This window comes from Mesoplodon densirostris, chromosome 16 (assembly GCF_025265405.1).
Source record: "Mesoplodon densirostris isolate mMesDen1 chromosome 16, mMesDen1 primary haplotype, whole genome shotgun sequence".
NCBI classification, from domain to species: domain Eukaryota; kingdom Metazoa; phylum Chordata; class Mammalia; order Artiodactyla; family Ziphiidae; genus Mesoplodon; species Mesoplodon densirostris.
In genome coordinates, this window is record NC_082676.1 from 84775305 (window position 1) to 84801811 (window position 26507).

At 57.5% G+C, this 26507-nt stretch overlaps 1 protein-coding gene across 11 annotated transcripts in view; it reads left to right on the forward strand.

Annotated features, from left to right (window-relative positions):
* The window catches only part of TNRC18 (trinucleotide repeat containing 18), an 83476-nt gene that overhangs the window by 52190 nt on the left and 4779 nt on the right, over window positions 1-26507 (forward strand). For all 11 annotated transcript variants that reach the window (XM_060120048.1, XM_060120054.1, XM_060120052.1 and 8 more), the window contains 11 exons: window positions 1630-1905; window positions 6402-6659; window positions 13300-13715; window positions 17805-17954; window positions 18209-18350; window positions 19901-20018; window positions 20425-20500; window positions 20583-20691; window positions 22834-22950; window positions 23664-23828; window positions 24226-25547. In XM_060120048.1, the coding sequence (XP_059976031.1) occupies window positions 1630-1905; window positions 6402-6659; window positions 13300-13715; window positions 17805-17954; window positions 18209-18350; window positions 19901-20018; window positions 20425-20500; window positions 20583-20691; window positions 22834-22950; window positions 23664-23828; window positions 24226-25547 (3149 nt within the window). The remainder of the gene's footprint in view (window positions 1-1629; window positions 1906-6401; window positions 6660-13299; window positions 13716-17804; window positions 17955-18208; window positions 18351-19900; window positions 20019-20424; window positions 20501-20582; window positions 20692-22833; window positions 22951-23663; window positions 23829-24225; window positions 25548-26507) is intronic.

Genomic DNA, 26507 nt, shown 5'->3' on the forward strand with positions numbered 1-26507 from the left:
GGACCCCTGTCCCCGAACACGCACACACCCCACCACACACACGCACACACCACACCCACGCACACCACACCCACGCACACCACACCCACACACCACACACACCACACCCACACGCGCACACCACACTCACACACACCACAGACACACATACACACCACACACATCACACTCAGGCACACACCACACACACCACACATGCACACACACACACTACAGACACACACCACACCCACAAACACACCACACAGCACACACACACGCACACCACACACACACCCTCCACACACACCACACAGAAAAACACACAGCACACACGACACACACACCCACGCACACCACACACACCACAGACACACACCACACACCACAGACACACATACACCACACACACCACACACACCACACACACACCACAGACACGACACCCACAAACACAGCACACACACGCACCCACAAACACACTGCACACCACACACACACCACACACACCACACTCATGCACACACCACACACCACACACACACCACACACACACCACACTCATGCACTCACCACACACACACCACACACACAAACACACCGCACACACCACACACAAAAACACACTGCACACACATACTTAGCACACACACACCACACTCGAGCACACCACACATGCACACACACACACACACAGTTTTTCTTGGACTTGGAGAGAGCTGGTGTGCCAGAGCTGTAGCTGCGTCCATTAATGTTGCCCACGTTTGGGGTGGATTTACCAGATCAAGGGACCACAGCCTTTGACTGCAGAGCCTTTCCATCCGGCGGAGTCTTGCTTAACAGCTTCACATGTAAAACGGATCAAAGTGGTATATGTCCGGGGTGGGATTGGTAGGGGCCAGAGCTGTGCCCGTTTGACAGCCCCCCTCCCCAGAGCTGGGTGGTCTCTCAGGAAAGCCTCCCCCGTGTAGTAAGGTTGGAGACTTGTGGGGAGCGGGCAGCAGTGTACTGGTAACCCTGCTCTCTGACAGGGAAAGGGTGGGGGGGCAGCAGCCCGGATATCATTGCAACATCATTTGCCTGTTTCTTGGGCGTAACTGTTCGAGCCGCCGTCCTGACATTGCTGAGCAGGGGGCTGGGAAACGGGGGTGCACGATCACGCTCGTGAGCCCGCGCCCGCTGGCCCTGCACACCGCTGGGAGCTGGTGTATGGGAAAGAATGGCTCTAACTGAGCCCTTCCCCTCCTAGGCGTCGTCCCTCCCCACAAGGGGCCTCTGGGCTGGCTGCAGTCCCATGGGGTAGACAGGACTTGGCGGTGATCTCTGTGCCCGGGGCAGAGACCTTCCTGAGAGTGGCCGGGTGGTGGGGGATGCTGGCCGCAGCCGGCCTAGGAGGAGCCTGGGTCCAAACCCACGGAAGACGCCTGCAGCTCAGAGGCCTCGCGGGTGAGAGGCGAGGCCCAGGTCGGGAGGAGAGCTCCAGGCGGCGGAACTCCGCTGGTTCCACGGCAGGTAGGCATCTGGACCTCTCTGTCTGGCAAGCAGGAGATTGTTCTCAAAAGCGCTGAGAATAATGGAAGAAAGACACCAGCCCCCTCCCTCCCCCCGCGCCCTGTGACTTATCTTTATTAAAAACTACTTTGACTGCAGATACGGACTCAGAGGAAGAGGAGGAATTCCTGAAGGACGAGTGGGCTGCCCAAGGCCCCTCCAGCTCCAAACTGACATCTTCCATCCTGTGCGGCATGGTGGCAAAGAGCAGCAAGCCGGCCGGCGGCCCCAAGCTGACCAAGAGGGGCCTGGCGGCTGCCCGGACTCTGAAGCCCAAGCCGGCCGCCGGCAGGAAGCAGCCGTTTTGTTTGCTGCTTCAAGAGGTCGAGGCCCGTTCCTCCTTCAGCGATTCCTCGGAGGACTCGTTTGACCAAGGTTACTAGCTCCAAACACACAATACCTCCCGTGTTTCCTAGCGAGAGAGTGAGTGCGAGAGCGAGCGCGAGCGAGGCGGGGGAGGGGGGGCGGCCGCGGCGCCCCCGGGATGGCCGGCCAGGGCGGCCGTCTGGTTCTTGGCAGCGTAGCCTGCTGTATCAGCCCAAGTCTTTTTTTTTTTTTTTTTGTACCCGTATCATTGTGATGAGACCATTGGCTGGCTCTTTTTGAGCTTTTATATGGACTGTTTTTAGTCTTCCTCTCTTGTCGCCTCCCCTGCCCCCTGGACCGCAGGCCTGGGTGGGTCCTCCCGGAGGGGCCCGTGGAGGCCTCCCTCCTCGGGGACATTTTGTAAATGGAATTCTGTCGTGTGGGCGTGTGACTTGATGTTTGTACCGCGATTTTGGTAATACCAAGCTTTATTAAACATATCGAGTTCATTTTTAACTAAACCCGTGTGCCTTGTCTCTCTTGCTGTGTCCTGACTAGACCATTAGGTTGCCGCTTCCCTCATTTTGTTCCTCCTGCCCGCCTCACCCCCTTCCCCACCCCTACCCCAGGAGGGGTGGATGGAATAATGCAGTCTGCGCTCTCTCTATTATTCAAATATCCCTGGTAGCTGTTGGCATGCCTTTCATTTTTCAGGTTTAAAGTCAACTGCTTTCACTTCCAGCTTCATCCTTTTTTTTTTTTAAGCTGCTTGTTTGTCTTTTGTTTTCTTAAAGCTCTATTCTTACGCAACAGTGGTTAAAAAATATTTGCAAACACTCATTTTCTAACGCATGTTTCTGTTTCGAAGGGCATGTAGGCAGTGTAGGGTCAAGACCACTTGCTGTCCCTGAGTTTTGTTGTGAAATTCAAAAGGCTTCATTGCCCAGTTGGGGGGCAAAGCTCACTGCGAGTCCCAGGCTCAGTCCCAGGCCCGTCTGCTCTCAGACTCACTTACCAAGAGGAGGTTGGCCTCAGGGACCTCTGTAAGCACCCTGGCTCTCATCTCCCTGACGTCAGAATTCACCTTTTGGGGTTGGAAGTGTCTCAGCCTTCCAGGACCTCCAGTCACAAATGTCCTGGGGCGGGGGGGTGGGGGGGAGGGCAGCCAGCCCATGCTTAAGTGCTTCTCGCCCTGCTTTTGGATTTGCCTCAGGGTGGACCCCCTTTAGGGATCCCAGAGCCTGGGTAGCAGCACCTGGGGTCAGAGCCTAGACCCTGACGCTCTGGCTGGGATACGTTTTGGGTGACCTGGAGACGACGTGGACGGGGCCCGGGTGCTCCCGGGGCTCTCATTCTCCGGTGCTGCTGCCGTGCCTGAGCACGTACAACCCGGGCCACTAGCTCTCCAGCCAGCCTCGTCTTCCGAGGCTTCCCCCAACCTGGGCCTCTGTGGACCAGTCTGGCTAGTTCACCATTCCCCTCTCCCCGTCTTCTGGGCTGGCCCCCTATGCCTCCTCCCCCCTATTAAAGCCAGAGTTCCAGCTTCCAAGTTTTGGAGCTCTCGTGCTCCAGCCCAGACCCCATAGAGAAGCAGGCAGCCCCGCAGATCTCGTAGTGAGGGGCCCTTTGCCCAGGATGGGCAGAGGGAGCCAGGGTCCAGCCAACCAGGGCCAGACACAGCAGTGGACGGAGCCCAGATAAGGGGGCGTGCAGGGGGCGAGGGGAGGGGGTCCCCACTGCACCCAGACTGCTGGTCAGGTCTTGAAAGGGATATTTGGGTAATAGGGCCTTACTGACATCTGGTACTAAAACACCTAATTGGCTTGGCTTTTCTAGTGTGTCTGCTTTCTCCCCCAGCAGCTTGACCATACCTTCACCCTTGACCCCTACCCATGATGCTTTGAATGTCTGTTTTGGTCTCTTGCATTTGCTCTCACGCTGCACTCTGGACGCAAAGCGAAGGCTGGGAGTAGGGCAGACGGCGCAGCGGGTCACTGAGCTTGGGTCCGAGCCTGGCTCGTTGCTCCGTAGGTAGGCAAAACCCTTTTCTTTGTGTCCCCTCTGCCCCCCCCTCCTCGGGGTTTGCCCCCATCGGCTATGGCAGCAGCAGATCGCTTTGGCATTTATGGATCGGGTTTTGGAAAACCAAACTGAGTGACAACAGCCAACCCCACGTACTGAACCCAGAGTTTTTTCTATGGAAAAAAGTTTTTCTGCATTTCCGCGGGTTTCTTTGTTGGGACTTTTTCTCCCCCTGCCCTTGGCAAACTCTGTCGCCTCAGGTGTGGACACCTCCAGAAAGTCCTTCCTGGTCCTGAGACCCCCTCCGCTGCCCCTACCCCTCGGACCCTGGCCTGAGCAGACCAGCCGCTGTCGGTGGCGGCCCTGGTGGGCCGTCAGGCTCTCGGGAGCAGGGGGCGGGGAGGGCCTCAGGAGACCACGATTGCCCGCATCAGCATTTCGGGGAAGGCGCGCCTTTTCTCGGCCCTCTGCTTTCCAACCATTCTTCCATCTCAGGGTGCTGGGTTGGGTTGGGGGCCGCTGCTGGCTTTCTGGGGTCCGATGTGGACATTCCAGACTTCCAGAAACCCAGAGCCAGCCCAACCCCGCCGGCAGAGAATGCTGGGCAGGAGAGAGTTCTGGAGTCTCCACACCTGAGCAGCCCCGGGAAGGCCACCTCTAGAAGGGAAAGCTGGCCCCGTGTCCAACCCCGTGCCCCACCCCAGCCAGCCCCCCGCCCACCCCCTGCTCAGCTCGGCCAGCCCCGGGGGGGGGGCCTGCCTGAGGTGGGGGACCCGGGCGCTGCCTACAGTCTGCCTACACTTAGCCTGCTTTGCCGCTGTGGCCCACTGGGCGGAGACAGAGCCATGTGACGTCCGCAATGTGAATGGATCGCAAGTGTGCACTGCCTGCCTGCCGCCTGCCCGCCCCGCTGGCCTCCATCCCGCTGCATCCATCGCTCTGGGAGCCGGGTCTCCGTCTTCTCACTCCTCTTAACAAACCTCCTCTCTCTCTGCCTCCTTCCTCTCTCGACTCCCTCCGGGCGTTCCTTGAGCTCTTGTCTGCGTCCCTCACTGAGGGCTCCCTCGGGTGAATGGGCAGACGGAACCGCGTCCTCACGGGCACCACTGGGGCCGCCGCTCTCGGCCGCTAGCTGCACTCCAGCAGCCAGGCGTCTCGGGGCGTAGGCAGGAGAATGTGGAGTTGGCCATCGTCCAGGGCCTGTCCACCTCTGGGCCCAGACTCCCTGCCCCCAGGCGACACGGAGAGATGACGGCTCATCTTCCTCCAGCCTCTTCTTGCTGGAGAGTTGTTTCCATCCTGGCCTGCCTCAGGCCTGGGCCAGCGGCCCCAGAGCCACCTTCACACTCCCAGCGCCCTGGGCAGACAGGCATCCCCTGGCAGGTGTCCCTCGGTGGCTCCTTGACAGAGGTACTGGGTGACCCCCACCCGCCGCCCTTGTGGGGTTAGCTGGGCTGTGTCCCTGGCAAGGCAGGAAGCAAGCCTGTACCTCCAGAAGGTCTCTCTTTTTGGTGAGGGCTTAGTTCACATGCAGGGAACGTCATCCTCTCTGCTGTGGCCGCCGGGCCCACAGCTTGCCCCTCTTTTGTCCCGATGGCCCGAGCTGGGCTCAGGGCTGCAGGTCCTCGGGCGGTAGAGGCCAGTTTCTGGGGAGAAACTTGTCTCTCTTCAACCGGGGAGACAGGCTTCCTTAGTTTTCTTTCCACTAGACTGTGGGTGATGAGCCAGCCCGCCCCGGATTCGAATCCTGCTGTGCTGCCTGAGCCCCTGACTGTGCCGAGCCTGGCCTCCTGGAGCCGAGTGGACCCGCCCTCTGCCCCCTTCCTGCTCCCGTGGGTCCTGGGTCGTGATGAGATGAGATTTTCACAGATAAGAAGCTAGCGGCTCAGAGAGGGCCGGGGATTTGCCCCAGGCTTCCCAGTGCGGGCGAGTTGCTGGGAGTCAACTTTGGACCCCAGAGCCTGCTCAGGGTTTCCACCATGGGAGCCCCCCACCCCCCAAAAAGAGACCAAACTCCACCTTCTCCTGCTGCCAGCCGCCAGGCCTTCCGCTGGTAAAACTGCCCCCAGGCGCCTGTGTCCAGAGCCTCTGCCCGAGCCCCCAGGTCCCGCCCTCCCCTCTCTGCCCCGCCTTCGCCTCTTTCCTCCTCTCCCCTCCTGCCCCCTTCCCCAGCCTTCACGTTGTGCGTCGGGGCGTGTGTGTGCGCGTGCGTGCGTGTGAGACCGTGGAGAGTGCTGTCTCCAGTCCTTGTCCGTGTGTCCGTCCCCCTCCCTGCAGCACAGGCGCATGTTGGTGCTCCCCTTGCAGAAACACACTCGACTCCCAAAGCCGATGCCCACCTCTGGGCTGTCCAGGATGCCCAGGTCTTGGGCTCGCTTTGATGGGGGCACCGGGCCATCGGGGGGACTTGTGGGCTGGCGAGGAGTGAGGAGCTGGGCTGGAGCCAAGGCCCCCTCGCTGGCGCTCCAGCTGAGGGGGGGCAGTGGGGGGTGGCGCAGGCCCAGGCCAGGGCTCTGACTCGCTCCCTGTTTTCTGCACGCCAGATGAGAGCTCCGAGGAGGAGGAGGACGAGGACGAGGAGGACGAGCTGGACGAGGAGGAGGACGAGGCCGCCGGAGGCTATAGGCTGGGGGCCCGGGAGCGGGCCCTGTCGCCAGGCCTGGAGGAGAGCGGGCTGGGCCTGCTGGCCCGCTTTGCAGCCAGCGCCCTCCCCAGCCCCACCGTGGGCCCGTCCCTGTCCGTGGTGCAGCTGGAGGCCAAGCAGAAGGCCCGCAAGAAGGAGGAGCGGCAGAGCCTGATGGGTAAGTACCAGCAGGTGGGCTGCAGGGAGTCGGGTACCGCTGCCCCAAGCCACAGATGAGGCATCCGAGGCTCAGATAAGCCGGGAGCCCTGCCTCCGGGGCCAGCCGTGTCCTTAGCAGAGGGCGCTGGGCATGGCGGCTGTGGCCTGCCACTCCCTGTGAGGGGTCTCCAGAACTGTGCGGTGACCTTCACTGTTGATGCTGCCAATGAACAGCACCTGATGCCCCCACCTCAGGTGCCCGAGGTCAGGCAGCTCAAGGAAGCAGAGGCCTCGGACCTGCGGCCCGCGGGGCTGTGGGAGCCCACGGGAGGCCCCTGATCCAGGCTGGGGGGTCAGGGAGGCCACCCCAGGTGGGCGACGCTCCGGTTGAGCCATGACAGAGAAGTGGGAGGTGGCTAAGCGTATGTAGAGGAAATCAAGGTGCAGGTGGAAGGAACAGGCCACGCAGCCTTTTGGACGAAGGGGAAGCTCTTTACACTTGCGGCGGTAGAGGGGTTTCATTCAGTGAGATGCACTGGCCCAGACAGGGCAGGACTCATGGGGCCTGGGGCCGCAGCCTGGAGGAGGTCATCAGTTGGGAGTGGGGGCAGGTGCTGGGTCGCTGTGAGCCAGGCTTACCTTCCCACTGCCTGGATGGGCAGACAGGCAGCCGGCACTAACACTCAGGCAGGAGGCTCAGCCTTATCCTGGCCCCACTTCCTCTTTCTGCATCTCCAAGCATATCCTTGCCTTCTTGGGATAGACAGACGTCTTGGGACCCTCTCCTGGGCCCCCTCCCATTCTCACAGGGCCAATTCTCCCAACATGGACCCAGCCCACCTTCACCTGGGGATGGTGTTTGCGACTGAGGTGGTCCTGCATGTGTTCAGGCTGTGAGCTCGCCTGGCCTCAGTAGGGGCAGGTCCTTGGCCTGGCTGCTCCAGCCTCCTTGCCCTTTTCTGAGCCTTAGCGGTATACGTGAGGCCCTCCTGGCAGGGGCTGGGGCCAGGAAAATGGGCATGGGTGCTACCCTGCTGCCCCCCAGGCCTCCCCCAGCTGCCCTGGCTTCATGCACTCCACAGGCTCCAGGACCAAAGCCCATTCCCAGTGGCCTGCACCACCTCCCGAGACCCCATCTCTGGGGTGATCTCACTGTCTCCCCGGAGTCCACACCAGGCTCCAGGCCCTGCCCTGCCCCCTTCCTCCCTCTTCTCTCTCTCTTACCCCCATGTTCTGCCTTTGTCCCCTGGGGGCTTCGGCCCTGGCTCCATCCAGGCCTACCCTCTTGGGTGTTCTCTACACAGAAGCAGCTGCAGGGCTTTTCCTCAAAGCTCACACTTGACCAGGCCACTTCTCTGTGTAGGACCTCTGACTGGCTCCCATTTCCCTCTGGACAGATTGCACCTGTCTGACCCTCCACCCTCAGAGTGGCTGCTCAGACAGCATCATCCTGTCCACGGCCTCCACCCCACCCCTGTTTGCATCAGCCATCCCAGAACCTTCAGGCCTCTGCACTTGCCCCAAACATCTGTTTCATCCAAGTTGTCAAATGTATTGGCAGAGAGTTCAGAATTTCCCCTTTTAATACTTTCAGTGTCCTAAGGGTCTGTGGTGATGTTTCCTTTTTCATTGCTGATACAGATAATTTGTTTCTCCTCTCTTTGTTTCTTGATCAGCGTGGCTAGAAGTTATTGATTTTAGCTCTTTGTTATTTCCTTCCTTCCTTCCTTTTTCTTTGGGTATAATTTACAACCACTTCCCATTTATTCTATTTATTTATTTATTTTTAAAATTTAAAGTTTATTTTTGGCTGTGTTGGGTCTTCATTGCTGCACTCGGGCTTTCTCTGTTCGCGGCGAGCGGGGATACTCTTCGTTGCGGTGCATGGGCTTCTCATTGCGGTGGCTTCTTGTTGCAGAGCTCGGGCTCTAGGCGTACGGGCTTCAGTAGTTGCATCATGCAGGCTCAGTACTTGTGGCACACAGGCCCTAGGGCGTGCGGGCTTCACTAGTTGCATCATGTGGGCTCAGTGGTTGCTGCGCACAGGCTCTAGGGTGCGTGGGCTTCAGTAGTTGCGGTGCACGGGCTTAGTTGCTCCGTGGCATGTGGGATCTTCCTGGCCCAGGGATCAAACCCGTGTCCCCTGCATTGGCAGGTGGATTCTTTTGTTTTGTTTTGTTTTTTAATTTTTATTTATTTATTTATTTTTTTTGCGGTACGCGGGCCTCTCACTGTTGTGACCTCTCCCATTGCGGAGCACAGGCTCCAGATGCGCAGGCCCAGCGGCCATGGCTCATGGGCCCAGCCGCTCCGTGGCATGTGGGATCTTCCCGGACCGGGGCACAAACCCGTATCCCTTGCATCGGCAGGCGGACTCTCAACCACTGTGCCACCAGGGAAGCCCTGGCAGGTGGATTCTTAACCACTGTGCCACCAAGGAAGTCCCTGTTTCACTTTCTTGGTAGTGTTGTTTAAAACAAAAAATTTTAATTTTGATGAAATCCAGTTTATCTATTTCTTCTGATGTCACTTGTACTTCTGGTATTATATGTCAGAAAGTATTGCCTGATTCAAGGTCACAAAGATTTAGTCCTGTTTTCTCCTAAGAGTTTTATAGTTTGAGAGTTACATTTAGGTCTGTGATCCATTTTGAGTTATTTTTGTGTGCGAGTGACGTAGGGGTTTTTTGCATGTGGAGATCCATTTGCCTCCGTATCATGTGTTGAAAAGTCTGTTCTTTCCTCATCAAATGCTCCTGGCGCCCCTGTCAAAAATCAGTTGAACAGTTGAAAATAAATATGAAGGATTATTTCTGGACATTCAGTTCTATTCCATTGATCTGTATGTCCTTATGCCAGTACCACATTATCTTGATTACTGTGGGAATTATTGTAGGAAGCTTTGAAACTGGGACATATGAGTCCTCCATCTTTGTTGTTCTTTTTCAAGATCAGTGCTTCAGAGTCCCTTGCATTTCCATATGGATTTTAGGATCAGTTTATCCATTTCTGCAGAAAAGCCATCTGGGATTCTGATAAGAATTGTGTTGAATTAGTAGATAATACTAGGGAGTATCGACTTCTCAACGATATAAGTTTTTCAGTCCATGAACATGGAATGTCTTTCCATTTATTTGGGTCTTTAATTTCTCTCAGCAATGTTTTGTAGTTTTCATTGTATGAGTCGTGCATTTCTCTTGTTAAATTTATTTCTAAGTAATTATTCTTTTTGATGCTATTATAAATGGAATTCTTTTCATTTTTGGAGTATTCGTTGCTAATGTATAGAAATATAATTGATTTTTGTAAATTAATCTTGTGTCTTGCAACTTTGCTAACCTCATTTATTCTAAAAGCTTTTTAGTAGATTCCTTAGGATTTTCTATATACAACAGGGGTCCCCAACCCTCAGGCTGTGGACCGATACTGGTCCGCAACCTGTTAGGAACTGGGCTGCATAGCAGGAGGTGAGTGGCGGGCGAGTGAGTGAGCGAAGCTTCATCTGCCGCTCCCCATGTCTCCCCATGGCTCGCGTTACCGGCTGAATCATCCCTCCCTCCAATCCGTGGAAAAATTGTCTTCTGTGAAGTCAGTCCCTGGTGCCAAAAAGGTTGGGGACCACTGATATACAAGATCATGTCACCTACAAATAGAGATAGTTTTATGCCTGCCTTTCCAGTGTGTATTCCTTTTATTTTTCTTGCCTAATTGCTCTGGCTAGAATCTCCCATGCAATATTGAATAGAAGTGGTGAGAACAGATATCTTTGTCTTGTTTGGGTTTTCTTCCTGCCCTCTAGATATCTTAGGGAGAAAGCAGTCATTCTTTTACCATTAAGTATGATGTTACTGGTGGGTTTTTTCATAAATGTCCTTTGTCAGGTTGAGGAAGTTTCCTTCTATTTCTCATTTGTTGAGTGATTTTATCATGAAAGGGTGTTAGATTTTGTCAGTTACTTTTTCTGTGTCTGTTGTTGTGTTCATGTGGTTTTTATCCTTTATCCTATTAATATGGTGTATTACATTTTTTTTTTAATGATTTAAAGATTTTTTTTTTTAAAGAATGTCAAACCAACCTTGCATTCCTGGGATATATCCCACTTGGTCATGGTGTATAATCTTTTTTGTATGTTTCTGGATTATGTTCACATTTGTTTATGTTCTCCTGATGGATTGACTATTTCATCATTTTAAAATGTCCTTCTTTGTCTCTAGATTTTTACCTTAAAATCTGTTTTGTCGGATAAAAGTACAGACATACCTCAGAGATAATTGTGGGTTTAGACCAACACAATAAAGCCAACATCACAATAAAGCGAGTCACACACATGTTTTAGTTTCCCAGTACGTATCAAAGTTAACGTTTACACTATACTGTAGTCTTAAGGGTGCAGTAGCATTATGTTTAAAAAAAAAGGTACCTGCCTTAATTAAAAAATACTTTATTGCTAAAAATTGCTAACCATCATCTGAGCCTTCAGTGAGTCTTAGTAGTGACACCAAAGGTAACTGATGACAGATGTAACGTAACAAATATAATAATATACTATAATAATCATAATGAAAAAGTTTGAAATATTGGGAGAATTACCAAAATGTGACACGAGATATGAAGTGAATAAACACTGTTGGAAAAATGGCGCTGATAGACTTGCCCGATGCAGACCTGCCACAAATCCTGAATTTGTAGAAAGATGCAGTACCCGTGAAGTGCAATAAAGTGAGGTAGGTCTGTATAGCCACTACAGCTCTTCCCGGGTTTCTGTTCATATCGTATGTCTTTTTTTATCCCTTGACTTTGCATCTGTTTGTGTCTTTACTCTTTTCTTCATTATATTTTGTCTCTTTTTTTGGGTCTGTTTCTTTGTTCCTTTGTTCCTCTTTCACTGCCTGTTTTTTTGGGGAGGAGACATTTGCACAGGACGCAGGCTCTACTCCCTGCTCCGTCCTGTCCCGCAGCGAGGCCACAGCACATCCTTCCCTCTCTCCGGGCCTCATGCTTGTCGCCACCGCAGGACCCTGACAGAGCCTGCTTCCTCTGTGCCAGGCACTGTTTGTGCTGCCCATGGGTCTCATAAATATTTATCTTCTGACGCGATCTTACCCTTGAGGCTCCACCCTCCCCTCTTCCAAGCGAGTGTCCACTCCTGGTCACTGCTCTGTGCACTGTCCTGTACTGGCTCCCTCTGCAGGTGCTTGCAGTGTTCTGTGTGCATCTAGGTTTTCTGCAGGGGGCTGTCATCTGTCATACCCAAAAGCAGGACTGGCAAAGCCGGTGGTGTTTTGTGGCCTGCACCCTAATCAGCCACAAAAGCCCCCAGCCCTCTCCCCCCACAGCTCTGTTAACAAAAGATTAATTAACAGGATCATTAAGCTTTGCAAGCGCGCCCTCCTCCCGGCCCCACCCTTGATACTGCGGCTGCATCTGTTGGGGTGATGGGGCTGGGCGTCCCGCAGGAGCCTTTGTGGCCAGGCTGCTGGCTGCTCAAGGCTCCGAAGGCCTGGGGTCCAGCCCTGGCTTCCCAGCTCATTGGTCTGGGACCCAGGGCAAGTCCTTTGCTGGGGTGGTCAGCCCAGGGCTGTCACGGACATCTCATCCCCGGGGTCTGCCTGGAGAAGGCAGGCCCTCCTCATTCTCCCCATGGGGAGAAGCACCATTAACCCCTCGTTTAGACTCTTTCCCTGGCCACCAGCTCTGGGCCAGGCTCTGAGCTGTACAGTGTTGTGGGCTCCAGGAGATCTCAGGGATCTGTTGCTGGGGGCAGAGCAGGACGAGACAGACAAACACAGACGGGACCTCTGCAGTGTGCTGTGTGCCTGTGGTGATGGAGGGTTGGCCAGAGGACTCCCCAGGACGCAGAGGGGTCTTCTCAGAGAGGAGGCTGCAGCTGTCCAGGTAGAGGTCAGGGCAGAGATGGTGCTCTGGGCAGAGGGCCAGCAGGAGCGAAGACCTGGGGGTTTAAAAGGACAGAGGACAGCGGATCCTGGTGAGAGGTTGTACGTTCAAGGAGCCCAGGAGCTGGGCCCTAGGCTCAGGGCTGCCCTGCGGCAGAGGGAAGTGGGCCCCCGGCTGTGGGAAGGGACGGGGCCCCAGGGCTGTGTGGGTTCTGGGGAAGCCTGTCCTCTAGAAAGGGGAGCGTGTGTCACGGACCTCCCAGCTCTGAGAAGTGGCACCAGGAAGCAGGGCGGAGGCCCCTCTGGGCTCGGGGATTTTGTGCGGGCTTTCCCACCTTCCTCCCTTAGAGCTGCCGCCCCTACAGGTGTGGGCCCTCCCCGGCTCACCTGCCCTGGCTTCTGGGACTCCTGTGGAGGCACAGGAGGAGCGGGGAAGCTCACACGTGCCCAGGCAGGAATCTTCACGTGCCCAGACGATGCTCTTGGGGTGAGGGGTCCGGAGCAGAGTCTGGGCAGCCGGAGGGGTTTGGGACGGGAGGGGCCCGCAGGGTCTGCCGCTCACAAGCGCGCAGCCGGAAGCCCTCCTCCTCTGGGCCTCAGGTTCCTTCCCCGAGACGGGTTGAAACCTCCCACGGTGACGCGGTCCCCTGCAGGAGGGCTGGGCTGTAGCCTTTCTCCTGGTGGCCAGGGCGGCTGGGTGGGTGGGTGGGTGGGAAGTGGGGGCCCGGGAGCCCCTGTCCACAGCCCCTCCCTCACCCATGTGCAGGCACGGAGTTCGAGTACACAGACTCGGAGAGCGAGGTCAAGGTGCGGAAGCGGTCGCCTGCCGGGCTGCTGCGACCCAAGAAGGGGCTGGGGGAGCCAGGTCCTGCCCTGGCTGCGCCCGGTACCCGGGGCCCCGGCAGCCCCGACAAGGCCAAGCTGGCGGCCGAGAAGGGGCGCAAGGCCCGCAAGCCGCGGGGCCCCAAGGAGCCTGGCCTGGAGGCGGGGCCCGAGGCCAGCGACGACGACCTGTGGACGCGGCGGCGCAGCGAGCGCATCTTCTTGCACGACGCCTCGGCCGTGCCCGCGCCCAGCAGTGTGGCGCCCGCTGCCACCAAGCCCGGCCGCTGCGGCAAGGCCGGCCCGCCCAGCCCGCGCAAGGACGCCGGCCGCGCGAAGGACAGGAAGGACCCCAGGAAGGTAGGGCCTGGCGCGGGGCGGGGCCCCTTGGACCTCCTGTCTCGGAGTAGAGTTCTCAGACCTGGGCGAGGCGCAGGGACCCCAAAGGGCGGTGGTGACCCTGAAACGCGGTCACCCACCTACCGACGACCTCTGTGATGGGCACTCCTCCGGGTGCCCCTTGATGAGCGTCTTTGATAAGGACACCTGGCAGCCGGGCTAGCAGGTGCTGTCGTGTGAACTGATGAGCTCAGGTGATATTTCAAGGTCTTTGCCGTAACTGTCATGCGCTACATGACAGTGATTGCTGTTGGTGACAGAGTCTTAGCTCTCACACCCAAAGGAAAACCTCATTTCTTGAGAGGTTAGAGAAAATAGAGATGGGATTTCTTTTTCCCCATCCAAGGTTCAGAGGTCCCTGAATTCTCTCCACAGACACCGCAGGTTGAGAACACCTGCTTTTCAAGAACTCAGTGATGATTAGACCTGTTACCCTTCTTTTTTTTTTTTTTTTTTAGACCTGTTACCCTTCTTGCACTGGCTGCTAGGAAGCTCACGGCCAGTAGTTCGCTCTTACGGTGGTTGCATTCAGACCTAATGGCCAGCTCGCGACAGTGGTGTCTGACTCAGGCCTCTCTTCTCCATGTCCCTGATGGAAGGCAAACCCTCAAATAACAGTGTCATTCTAGACAAAGCCACAAAAAGGGACCAGACTCCACATCAATTTCCTGATAATGGGTGGTAGTGAGGAAGGGACTGCATTTCAGTGTCATCCGCAAGGATCTCTTATTCTTGTTTTCTCACGGCTGAAGCCACCTCAGGTTTTTCTGATCCATGGAGAGAAGGCGCTCCAATAATACATAATGATGATGATTATACGGGGTGACCCATGGTAGGGGCCAGGCGTGTTCTAACCACTTTGCCATGTATACTTAATGTGTTGGTAAAGGGAAACGCGTTGCCTCTGCTCACAGCACATCTGACACTAACTCCCCGGGGTTGGTGCAGACCCCACAGTGAAGGGCTCAGTCCCACAGGACTGCCCCCACCCCATCCCCACTCCAGATGCAAGTCGCAAGTGGCAAGTCCCAGGTTGTCACCTGTGCTTTTTGACCAACCGGCTATAGATCAAGGATTTTCATGACCCCTCTCCTCCAGTCGATAATTCACCAGAATGACAGAACTCGGGAAAACACTTTACTTACTGTTACGGTTTACTGTAAAGGATGCAACTCGGGAACAGCCAGATGGACGAGGTGCACAGAGCAAGGTGGGTGGAAGGGGTGCAGAGCTCCCATGCCCCCTCCGGGCACACCGCCCTCCTCGGCGTGTTCACCAACCCTTGAGCTCTCTGAACCCCGTCGTTGAGGGGTTTTTATGGAGGCTTCATCACAGAGGCATGATCCATTAGTAACTCAACCTCCAGCCCCTCTCCCCTCCCTGGGGGATGCGGGTGGGGCTGAAAGTTTCAAGCTTTTAGTTGTGGCTGGTCTTTCTGGTGACCAGGCCCCATCCTGAAGCCATATAGAGGCTCACCAAGAGTCACCTTATTAGAACAAAAGGCGCTCGCTCCTATGACCCAGGAAATTCAAAGGGTTTTAGGAGCTCTGTGTCAGGAACAGGGGCAGGGACCAAATATATATTTCTTTTTTGACGTCACAGATGACTGCTTACAAAGCCATATGAGGTAGGTTACTTACTCATATTAACTGCACCTTACAGGTGGTCCTGGAACCTGCCCAGTTAGCCCAGCAGCTAATGATCATCAGAGCTGAGCTTTCAACACTGGGGGTCTAGCGCCAGAGCCTGGGCCTTAACCACAGGGCAAACCGGCCTCTTTGGGCATTTCCCAAGATGGCACCTTCTGTTGGGGAGAGGGACCAGGGGCTTGCTCACCTGATCCAAGGCTTCTGATGACACAGTCAGAGACTGGAACAGAACAGATTAATTGTCAGCCGAAGGAGAAATCAGACACCAAGGAAATCACTCCAGGAACAACCAGTGTTCATAGTTTTGTGAGATACACTTTTGTATCCTGCTTTTTACACTTGGTGTTAGATCTTGTGCATTCCCATATGGCATGACCATTTATTTTACTTTTTTAAAAATCACTGTCTCGGGCCTCCCTGGTGGCGCAAGTGGTTGAGAGTCCGCCTGCCGATGCAGGGGATACGGGTTCGTGCCCCGGTCTGGGAGGATCCCATATGCCGCGGAGCGGCTGGGCCCGTGAGCCATGGCCGCTGAGCCTGCGCGTCCGGAGCCTGCGCGTCCGGAGCCTGTGCTCCGCAACGGGGGAGGCCACAACAGTGAGAGGCCCGCATACCGCAAAAAAAAAAAAAAAAAAAAAAAAAAATTACTGTCTCTAAATAGCTGAATAACATTCCACCATCTTGCTGTCCTGTGGTTTTCAACATCTCCCGCCATCAACCATGCTAGCTATTGGTGATTTGGTTGATGATGGTATTTTGCCATTGTAATTACCACAGCAATGAACATCTCTGTTCTATGTACAGAACTTGTCAGTTTTGGAGTTTTTTATTAAAAAAAAAAAAAAAACTTCCCAGAAATGGGCTTTCTGGTCAATGGGAAAGAAAAAGTTACCAGTTTTATCTGATTGTAACAGTAATTTGCATGATAAAGAAAAGGAAGAAAATTAAATTCCATACAGAGATAACTTTTTTTTTTTTGCTGTCAGTTTCTCTTGCCCCACTATGGGTACAGCTTCAAAGATGTGCCCCATAAGACAAGCTGTCTGTTTAATAACAAAAGTCGGGGGAAGAGGAGACATAACCACATGACAAACAGTCCTTCAACCCCCAAGATGCAATCTGATTTCAGAAATGTGCACAGGATTAAAACATGCACCAGAAACAAGAAAATATAATGTGTGTGTATATATAAAAAATACATTATTTCTCCCCCCAAATAGGGATTAAAATGAATACCTTTGATCGCTCTAACATTTCCCACTTGTTTCCTTTTAATGCGGTTGGGTTTGGATTTCACTTGTCTGATGTGGAAGTGTGACTTCTGCTGTCGTCTTGGTAACATTCGCCCAGTCTTCCTTTTTTCTGTGTCTTAATTTTCCATCTCCCCTGGCCCCATGACTTGGTCGTTGGTCGTTAGGCACGTTGCTTTTGAAACGATAAAGTGACCCCTGCCCCCACCACCCGTCCCCTTTGTAGCCTGAACCTGCTTCTTGTACAAAAGTATCATCACTTCCATTTCCTACGCTGTCACCTCTTCCTCAGAACAGGACCCTCAGCCTCTGTGATGAAAGCTTGTAACTGTATCTACGGACGCACCAGGTTGCTGGATACCTAGGTTGTTTCCACTCCTGTGCTCTGATAAGTGGAGCCACGCATGGTCCCCGTACGCTGGCCCAGTTTCCGCTGCCCCAGCGTGGGGAGCGTCCCTGAGCCACCCTGGGGGCTTTGAGTTGGTGTGGATGTGGCACCCCACACTTCTGGGGCAAGAGGAAAGCAACACAGGCCTCTGGAAGCAGTCGGGCAGTGGGTATACGGTTCTGAATGCTCCTTCCAGGAATAGACCCGTAGAACTAATGGGTAGTGTTGTTTTTCTTGGCACCATCCAGCAGAGGAAAAAACGGAGGTGGGTGGTCGGATGAATCTCGGGTCCCCCCATCAAGGCACCTTGGGCAGCTGTTCAGAATAAAAAGTGAGGCCACCACCTCCGTGTCTACCAGACATACTAGAGGGAAAAAGTTACAAAGCAGAATTTTTGGTAAATTCCCATCTGTGTTTAAAAAAAAAAAGTACTGTGTATGCACAGATGTATCTGCATAGCCCGCATGTTTACATGGTTATGTGTGCTTGCGGAAAGTTCTGGAAGGACACACTATGCTGTTATTAGTCCCTTTCGTTACCTCTGTGGTTGGTGGGATCGTTGGAGAGGAACTCACATATATACACTTCGGTGTTGTCTTTTTTTTTTTTTTTTTACAAGTAATATATAGTAGTAATAAAACAAGGTTGAAACCAGAAATCCTTGCCAGGAGAGGGCGGGCGTCGTGTCCTCTCTCTGGACGGTGAGCGGCGGGGCCTGGGCCCCCTCTGCCCTCTGACGGCCACTCTGTCGCTTCCTCCCCAGAAGAAGAAGGGGAAGGAGGCCGGACCCGCCTCGCTGGCCCCTCCCCGTGCGCCCGCCCTGCCCCCCGAGGCCCGGGCCCCTCACTCCAGCTCTCCGGCCGCTGCCAAGAGGAGCAAGGCCAAAGCCAAAGGGAAGGAGGTGAAGAAGGAGGTGAGGTTTCCCATGGGGCCCCAGGCTCGGGTGAATTGCGTTGCTTGGTTGACAGACGGAGGCGTCCCTGGGTGTGCCCCACCCCCACGCCCCCAGACCGTCTTGTGGCTGGAGGCGCTGCTGGAACCCCAGCCCCCCATGTGGCAGACTCCACCGTGGCCTGGCTGTGACCCCGGGATTCCAGGGCGGGTCCTAGCCGGGCAGGACTGGGCTGCCGGGTCCTGAGCCGTTGGTCTTTCTTGGTCTGTCCCCAGAACCGGGGAAAGGGGGGAGCCGTGAGCAAGCTGATGGAGAGCATGGCTGCCGAGGAGGACTTTGAGCCCAACCAGGACTCGAGCTTCTCTGAGGATGAGCACCTGCCACGAGGCGGGGCTGTGGAGAGGCCACTAACTCCCGGTGAGTGCCCACGATGCTGTGTGAGCCTGGAATATGGGGGTGCAGGAGGTTCTCCTGGGGCAGTTAATAGGGCCTGAGCTAGCATGGGGAGGGGCAGGGAGTGGGCAGCTGGGAGGGAGATGGGGGCGGTTTGAGTGCGTTAGGAGGGAGGAGAGTACGTGGGCTGTGTGAGCAGATGAGGGGAAGAGAAGGGGTGTGGGTGGGTATTGGCAGGTGGTGGGGAGAAGCTGTCATCGAGACGGGTCTCAGAGGGGAGCAACTGGGCTTTGCTGGCTGGAGTCTGGGATGCTCGGAGGACATCCCAGGGAGGTGACATCCAGTAGGCACTTGGACCTGGGGGTCTGGAGCTCGAGGTTGCGGACATGAATTAGGTGGCGGTGGGGATGGATCGAGAGGAGGAGCAGGGCCAGCCCTGAGGAGCTTTGTCACCTGCTTGGGAGTGTATCTGTCAGCTATTGCTGTGTAACAACCAAATGCTCAGACTCAGTGGGGGGTGGCAGTACGTTGTTAGCAGGACAGCAGGGTGATCTTAGCTGGGCTTGCTCCCACGATACCAGGATGGCTCTGGGTCCACCGATGCAGGGACAGCTGTGCCCCACCTGGACCGCTGGGCTGGTCAGGGTGTGTTCTTCTCATGGCCGTTCTGCCAGAGGCTCGAGAGGGGGCGTGGGAACCAGTGAGGCCTCCCGAGACCTCGCTCGGGTCAGATTCAAGCACTTCGACCCTCGTCCATTGGCCAAAACAGGTCACGTGGCCACGCCCAAGGTCAAGAGGTGGGAAGTCCACTCCACCCATGGTGAAGCCGTGGCAGGGGTGTGGGTGCAGGCGGGGACCAAGAAGTGGGCCCGTCATTCCGTCCACCCCAGCGAGCCATCTGGGTTTCTCTGTGTGAGGTAATGGCAGGGAGGGCCCAGGTTCAAGGTCCTATACAGAAGAAGAGCAGGCCCAGGAGGCTGAAGCAGCGTGGTCGGGCCCAGAGGGGGAGAACTGAGGAGAGTCTGGGGTGGGGGTTCCAGGAGGGGACGTGGCCTGGGGCGGTGATGGGGAGTGGCAGCCTTGGGCAGAGGCCTGGTCGGGGCGGGGAGCGCTGACAGCCCAGCTGTGGGGGATTGTGTCCACCAGAACAGATAGCATCCCAGGTGGAGGAGGAGCTGGTGAAGGGGTCCCAGGTCTGTGGCTCTGATGACGCATCGCCTCATGCTGGGGCTCAGAGAGGGGTGGTCTTCAGATGAGGGGGCCAGCACCTGCGGGGTGTCACCCCGGTTCCCACCTGCCTGGGATCTTTGCGGACGCGCTGGGAGGGGAGGGGCTGTGCACACCTGGCACGCATGCACCGCCCTGCACGAGGCCCATCTGCAGGCACACAGCTGCGCGCACAGATGCACGTGTGCCCGTGGCCACCCTGGGCCTTCCGCTCTGAGAGGGGTGACAGGGCGACAGGTGGGCCTGGGGGGCAGGGCACAGGGGACGGGATGGAGGGTCTCAGGCTGACCCCCACCCCCGCCCCCAACCCCGCTCCCACCCCGCCTCACCCGAGCCCACTCCCGCAGCCCCTCGCTCCTGCATCATCGACAAGGATGAGCTGAAGGACGGCCTGCGCGTGCTGATCCCCATGGACGACAAGCTGCTGTATGCGGGGCACGTGCAGACGGTGCACTCGCCGGACATGTGAGTACGGGTGGGCGCCAGGCGGGGCAGCTCCGCTCAGAGCCTAAGAGCCTTGCCCAGTCCTGCACCCAGAGCCTTGCTGGGCCTCTGTGGGCGCGTTGCTTCGCCTCTCTGAGCCGTGGCTTCCCCGCGTAGGACCGGGGGGGGGGGGGCGTGGGCGGGCCCCCCAGGTGGGGCTCAGCGGGAAGGAGCAGGAGAGGGCGCGCTGGGCTCTCCTGGATCTGTGAGCCCTGGTTGTGCAGACGAGGAAACGGGGGCGCGGAGGGGACAGACCGGCCCCGAGTTTGTGCCGCAGGTCAGCAGACCCTCAGGCTCCGACGGCACGTCCCCGTGGCGCGGGAGGGCTGGGAGTCGGGGGCGTGGCGGCTCCCCTGGGGCCTCACACCCCACCGCCCTGGCCTCGCAGATACCGCGTGGTGGTGGAGGGCGAACGCGGGAACCGGCCCCACATCTACTGTCTGGAGCAGCTGCTGCAGGAGGCGGTGAGGGGGGGAGGCGGGGCCGGGGGGGCGGGCGCGGGGCTGCTCCTGCTCACCGCCCGCGCTCAGCCCCTCGCCTTCCCAGATCATCGACGTGAGGCCGGCCTCCACTCGCTTCTTGCCGCAAGGGACCAGGATCGCAGCCTACTGGAGCCAGCAGTATCGCTGCCTGTATCCGGGCACCGTGGTCCGAGGTGAGACCCTCCCCCGAGACCCTCCCCGGCACCCCCGTTTCCCACCGTGTCGGCATGGACCCATTTGGTTCCTGAAACCCAAGTCAGACGGGCTTCGGCACCGAGTTTTATCGGCTCGTCTGAGTGCAGACTTACAGGGCTTGGGCACGGTTGGACCCAGGCACTGCCCCACAGCGTCCTCGGGCCTCAGGCTCCCAGTGTCCGTCAGCCGTGCGCTCAGCTCTGCTGTCACCACACCCCGCTCCTGGGGACTCGCTCTCACCTTCTGAACAAATCCTGTCATCAGAGAATCTCCCACTTTTCCCACCTGGGTCCTAGGATGGAGTCCCACTGAACTGGCTTCTGGGTCACATGGATTTCACGTGGCTCATAGGTCTTAGGCTCGTCCTTGCTAACGAGTAAGGCAGCTTCCTGATTGTTGCCTGTGGACTGAGAAGGGAAGGCCGCTTCCCCGAGGAAAGTTGACGTTGTGAGCAGAGTAAGAGATTGGAAGCTGGGCAGACAAAATAACAGGTCGCCCAGGAGATGTGGGTGTGGATGCCAGACAGACAGAGCCGGCAGGTAGTCAGACAGTGCACACTTAGCTGTTGCAGAAACAACACATCGGGGAGCCGGGGAGCCGGGTGTGTGTTACAGCCCAGAGCCAAAGCCAGACGCCAAAGATAGTCCACCTCTCGGCCGCCTGACATCATCCATACATGCCCAGGAGATGGGAACAGGGATGCTGGGCAGGAAGTTCTCTTCCAAGGGTAACAGGTCACCTCCGTTTAGCTCTCCTGGGGCTCTCTGGCCCCTGAGCCTTGTGGCCTGACGGCTTTCTAGGCCTACCTCACGGCTGTCACTCGCGGGAGTTCCCCTTACCATCATTCTGAGAAGTCCATTTCGCTCTCTCCTGTGCTGCAGCCCGTGTCTTTCTCTTCCTTGTCTCTTTCCCTCCTTGTGGCAGAGGACCTTTCCGTAGCTTTCGGAGAAAAAGGGTCCATGGGAGGTAAATTCCTCAAGTACACGTGTGCCCAAGATCTCCTTATCCTTTCCTGTTCTTTAGAGATAGTTGAGCTGGGTATAAATTCTACATTGGAAATAATCTTCCTTCACCTTTTCAAAGTCACTGTCCCATCCAGATTCTGATGTCAGAGGCGTTCAACACCAGGATTATTCCCAAATCTTCATAGGAGACCCACTTTTCTCTCTCTGGAAACTCAGCATCTTCTCATTATTCCTAGATCGGGAATTTCATGTGGCCTCTCTCTCTATGTGTCTGGGTGTGGGTTGCTGGGTATTTGGGGGAAGGGGGCTTTGATTCGGAAGCAGATTTCCTTTGTTCCTAGAGATTTTTCTCATGTTACTTCTTGGAGAGTTTCTTTCCCTCGTTTACCCTCTTTTTCCTGGAACTCACACTCATCTGGTGGCCTTCAAGACTAGGATCTTTTTTCCCATTTTTAACTCTTTTTGTTCTACTTTCTGGAAGATTTCCTCACCTCTGCTTTCTGGCCCTTCTATTGAATTTCTGATATTTCTGCTGTCGTTTATACTATTCCTAAGAGTTCTTTCTTATTGTCTAAATATTCTTTTTTTTTTTAAATTAAATAACCTCTTTTTGTTTTCATGGATTCCTTTTTTTTCCGGGGACATATTGTTTCCATTTTAGGTTTCTTCAGCTCCCTTTCCTTCTGGCTTTCCCTTCCTCTCCCTGTGGGCTCTGTGTCCGTACCTCTCTGTTCTGTGCTGTCCTTTGTTGGAGGCTGTTCTTTCGTCACTGGTGATCCTCAGCAAGCAGATTGGAAGCTGTGTGTGGGCAGGGCCTCCTGATGGTTGGGGGAGGGATGTTTTGTTTAGGGTCACTGAGTACCAGCACCTGTGGCTCTTCACCTGTCAGATAGCCCACAACTCCAGCCTCAGGGCTCTGGGCTCAGTGTCCAGCACTTGGGAATGGGGCTGGGGTCACCCCAGCCCCATCCTTTGTTGATCTGGGGAGGGTCTCGGGATGAGTGGACATAGCCGTGTGCTCGGCCGGACTGGGAGCCTGTGCTCCCGGGACCGCCTGGCTCTGAAGCCCACGTCCTGCCCGCTGCATATCCGCCCTCGTGCATCCTGCTCCCGGGGCTGCTTCCCGGCTGCCTGACTCCACCCCTCCTCCCACAGGCTTGCTGGGCCTCGAGGACGACGGGGACCTGATCACCGTGGAGTTCGATGACGGAGATACCGGCAGGATCCCCCTCTCGCACATCCGCCTCCTGCCCCCCGACTACAAGATCCAGTGTGAGTGGTGGTCCTGCCGCTCGGTGGGGGCCCACCCCCTCCAGGCTGGCTCTGGGCTCTGTCTGCTGTTTGGACCATTTGCACCCACAGGGGGTGGAAATGGCAGAAAGTGTGGGTGGGGGCTCCCAGAATGGTCTCGGGACGGGGGAATCCCAGGCCTCCCCAGATCTGCATCCCGAGACTCGTGAGACCAGCCCCGGGCCGGGCAGTGCAGGCCGGGTAGGGATCGGTAACTGTCATGGACGGTTCCAGGCTCTGTGTCCGCGACAGCGCTCAGTTCTGTCCGGTCCCGTGTGGCTGGAAATACCATCCCCTTTGGCCAGTACGAACCTCGGGTTTAAGAGGTGAAATGACTTATCCAGGGTCCCTCGGCTGGTCAGAGGCGGAGCCGGGACTCGGACCCAGGACTGCCTGCCTTCCAGGCGTCCAGTGTCTCCGTGAACCCTCCAAATGGATCATTAAAGCCACAGGGTCAGCCCCACCCTGGTCATTTATTCGAGGAGCCCCCATCGCGTGCATGTGCAGACACCCAAGCTACGTCCCTGCAGATGGGCCTCCCACCCGACCGCGCAGCCTAGGTGGGCAGGCTGAGTGGGGTCGGCCACGCGGTGTCGTCTGGTTCCTCCCCCCACCTTCCCCCTATGACAGATGACACTCCTGTGGCCGGGAGAGCGGAGACCCGGGCCTGAGCCGCTGCCTGTCCTGCCCCACAGGTGCTGAGCCATCCCCCGCCCTCCTGGTGCCGAGCGCCAAGCGCCGCAGCCGGAAGACCAGCAAAGACACCGGGGAGAGCAAAGACGGGGCCGCACCAGGGTCCGAGGAGCCCGGCGCCAAGGCCCGGGGGCGCGGGCGGAAGCCCAGCACCAAAGCCAAGAGCGGTACGTTGGCCGTGCCCGGGCCGCCGGGACCTGGGCCCTGCTGCTCACACAGGGTCTCTGCACAGACACCGCTCCCCACCTGTGCGGGAACTTGGCGCTGCAGGGCTATTTGGAGCCTGTGACAGATTAGGAAACTGAGGCTCAGGGAGGCGTGTTGACCTGTCAGAGGCGGAGCTGAGATCCAGCCAGCTGTGTTCCCTCCAGAGTCCAGAACAAAGTGCTTTGGGCTAAGAGCCCAGGCTCCCGGGGGCCACTCTGGGGCCACCGCATGTGGACAACTAAGGCGCGAGAGGCTGCCGCCCCAGCCCCGCTCAGGACCCGGCAGAGCCGGGACGGGGACGGGCCCGCTGGCTCGCCAAGTCCTGGCCTCACTGGCCTTTTTCCTTCTCTCTTCTAGACAGAGCTGCCGTCCTGGAGGAGGGGGGCTCGACGGATGAAGTCCCCAGTACCCCGTTGGCCCTGGAGCCCATCAGCACCCCAGGTTCCAAGAAGAGCCCCCCAGAATCCGTGGACAAGCGGGCCAAGGCCCCCAAGGCTCGCCCAGCTCCCCGACAGCCCAGCCCAGCGCCGTCCGCCTTCACCAGCTGCCCGGCCCCCGAGCCCTTTGGGGAGCTGCCGGCCCCCGCCGCGGCCCTGGCCCCCACCACCGTCGTCGCCATGCCCATCACCATGCCCGCCACGCGCCCCAAGCCCAAGAAGGCCCGGGCTGCCGAGGAGTCGGCCACCAAGGGCGCCCGGAGGCCCGGGGAAGAAGCCGAGCTGCTCGTCAAGCTGGACCGTGAGGGTGTGACGTCGCCCAAAAGCAAGAAGGCCAAAGAGGCCCTGCTTCTGCGGGAGGACGCTGGGGCGGGGGGCTGGCAGGAGCCCAAGGGCCTGCTGGGCCTGGGCAGCTACCCCCCGGGGGCCAGCGGCAGCGAGCCCAAGGCGGCCCGGCCCAAGGCCGGGGATGGCGACCTGGCCCAGGAGCCTGGGGCCGCGCTCACGTTCGAGGACTCGGGGAGCCCCAAGAGCCCGGACAAGGGCCAGGCCGAGCAGGACGGGGCCGAGGAGTCGGAGAGCGGCGGCAGCAGCAGCGACAGCGGCAGCGGCAGCAGCAGCTCTGAGACGGAGGGAGAGGAGGACGGCCAGGGCGGCGGCCGGCACTGCAGCGCCTCCAGCTCGAGGGCCTCCTCGTCCTCCTCGTCCTCGTCCTCGTCCTCGTCCTCCTCCTCCTCCTCGTCGTCCTCGTCGTCCTCATCCTCGTCCTCGTCCTCGTCCTCATCCTCCTCCTCCTCCTCCTCGTCCTCCTCTTCGTCCTCCTCCTCCTCCTCCTCCTCCTCCTCGTCCTCGTCCTCCTCGTCCTCTTCCACCACCGACGATTCTTCCTGCAGCTCAGACGACGAGGCCGCCCCAGCCCCAGCAGCCGGGCCCTCTGCCCCGCCGGCCCTCGCCAGCAAGGCGCCCAAGCAGGCGGGCAAGGCCCGCGCCTCGGCCCACTCTCCAGGCAAGAAGGCGCCCGTGCCCGCGCCCCAGGCCCCCCCGCCGCAGCCCCCGCAGCCCGTGCAGCCCAAGGCCCAGGCCGGGGCCAAGAGCCGGCCCAAGAAGAGGGAGGGCGTCCACCTCCCCACCACCAAGGAGCTGGCCAAGCGTCAGCGCCTGCCGTCGGTGGAGAACCGGCCCAAGATCGCCGCCTTCCTGCCCGCCCGGCAGCTCTGGAAGTGGTTCGGCAAGCCCACCCAGGTAGCTGGGGGCGGGGTCGTCCCCACGTGTCTTTCTCTGGCCTCCCAGCAGCCCCACGGCAGAGAGTCGGGGTGACGGGTGTGGAGTCCGTCTGACTCCACCAGAGTCCTGCCCCTCACACAGCAGCACTGCCTCTGGTCCCCGGGACCCAGAGCCAGCCTCTGCAGGACCCACTTACCGTGCAGGCCTTTAGTTGCCATGCCGCAGGGCCTCTCAGAACCGCGTGGCCACACAGCCTGATTTTCTTTGCGTTTGCTTCATTTTCCGCTGAAAACGAATGGCTCCGGGCTTCTGGCTAATTAGCAGTCGCAGCAGAAGGTACTTCTTTCCCTCTCTTGGCCGGGCTGGGTCACTGCCTGCCCCTGAGCTAATCAGTGTGGCCCGCAAGGCAGAACGTTCTGGTTGACTGGGTCTGAGTCATGTGGCCACCCCTGTAGTAGGTGGGTGTTTGTTCTCCAGAAGGAGCCCTCCCTGTGCCTTGGGCACAAGCAGACGCACGTGTACACACACACACAAATGCATGCACGTACACGTGCACGCACCTGCATATACACGCACGCACGAGAAGCTGCTGTGTGCAGAAGGGGAACAGCCTGGAGGCCACCAGTCCATCCCATGCCCCTGGGCAGGATGAGCCAGGCTCCTTGTCTACGGGTGCAGCCCGTCGGGTTTCCCCACGGCGTCTGCCGCCCTGGTCCACGGTCCTCCGAGGCCACACCAGAGCCAGGCCCGGAGGAGGCACCCGGCTGGGTCTGGACCTTTTTAATGCCGGTGCCGCCAGGCAGGCTTTAGGGGTTGGGGGCTGACAGCAGTGAGCTTGCGGGGCCAGTGTACCGCTTAAGAAGCTTCTGGCATGTTGGCATTGTATCAGCTCCCTGGCTGCGTTAGCAAGGCCGGAGAAGTTGGAGGCTGTTCTGAATCAAGACTAGCTTGGGGGTTTCTGTCTTAGCAGCAGCCTTT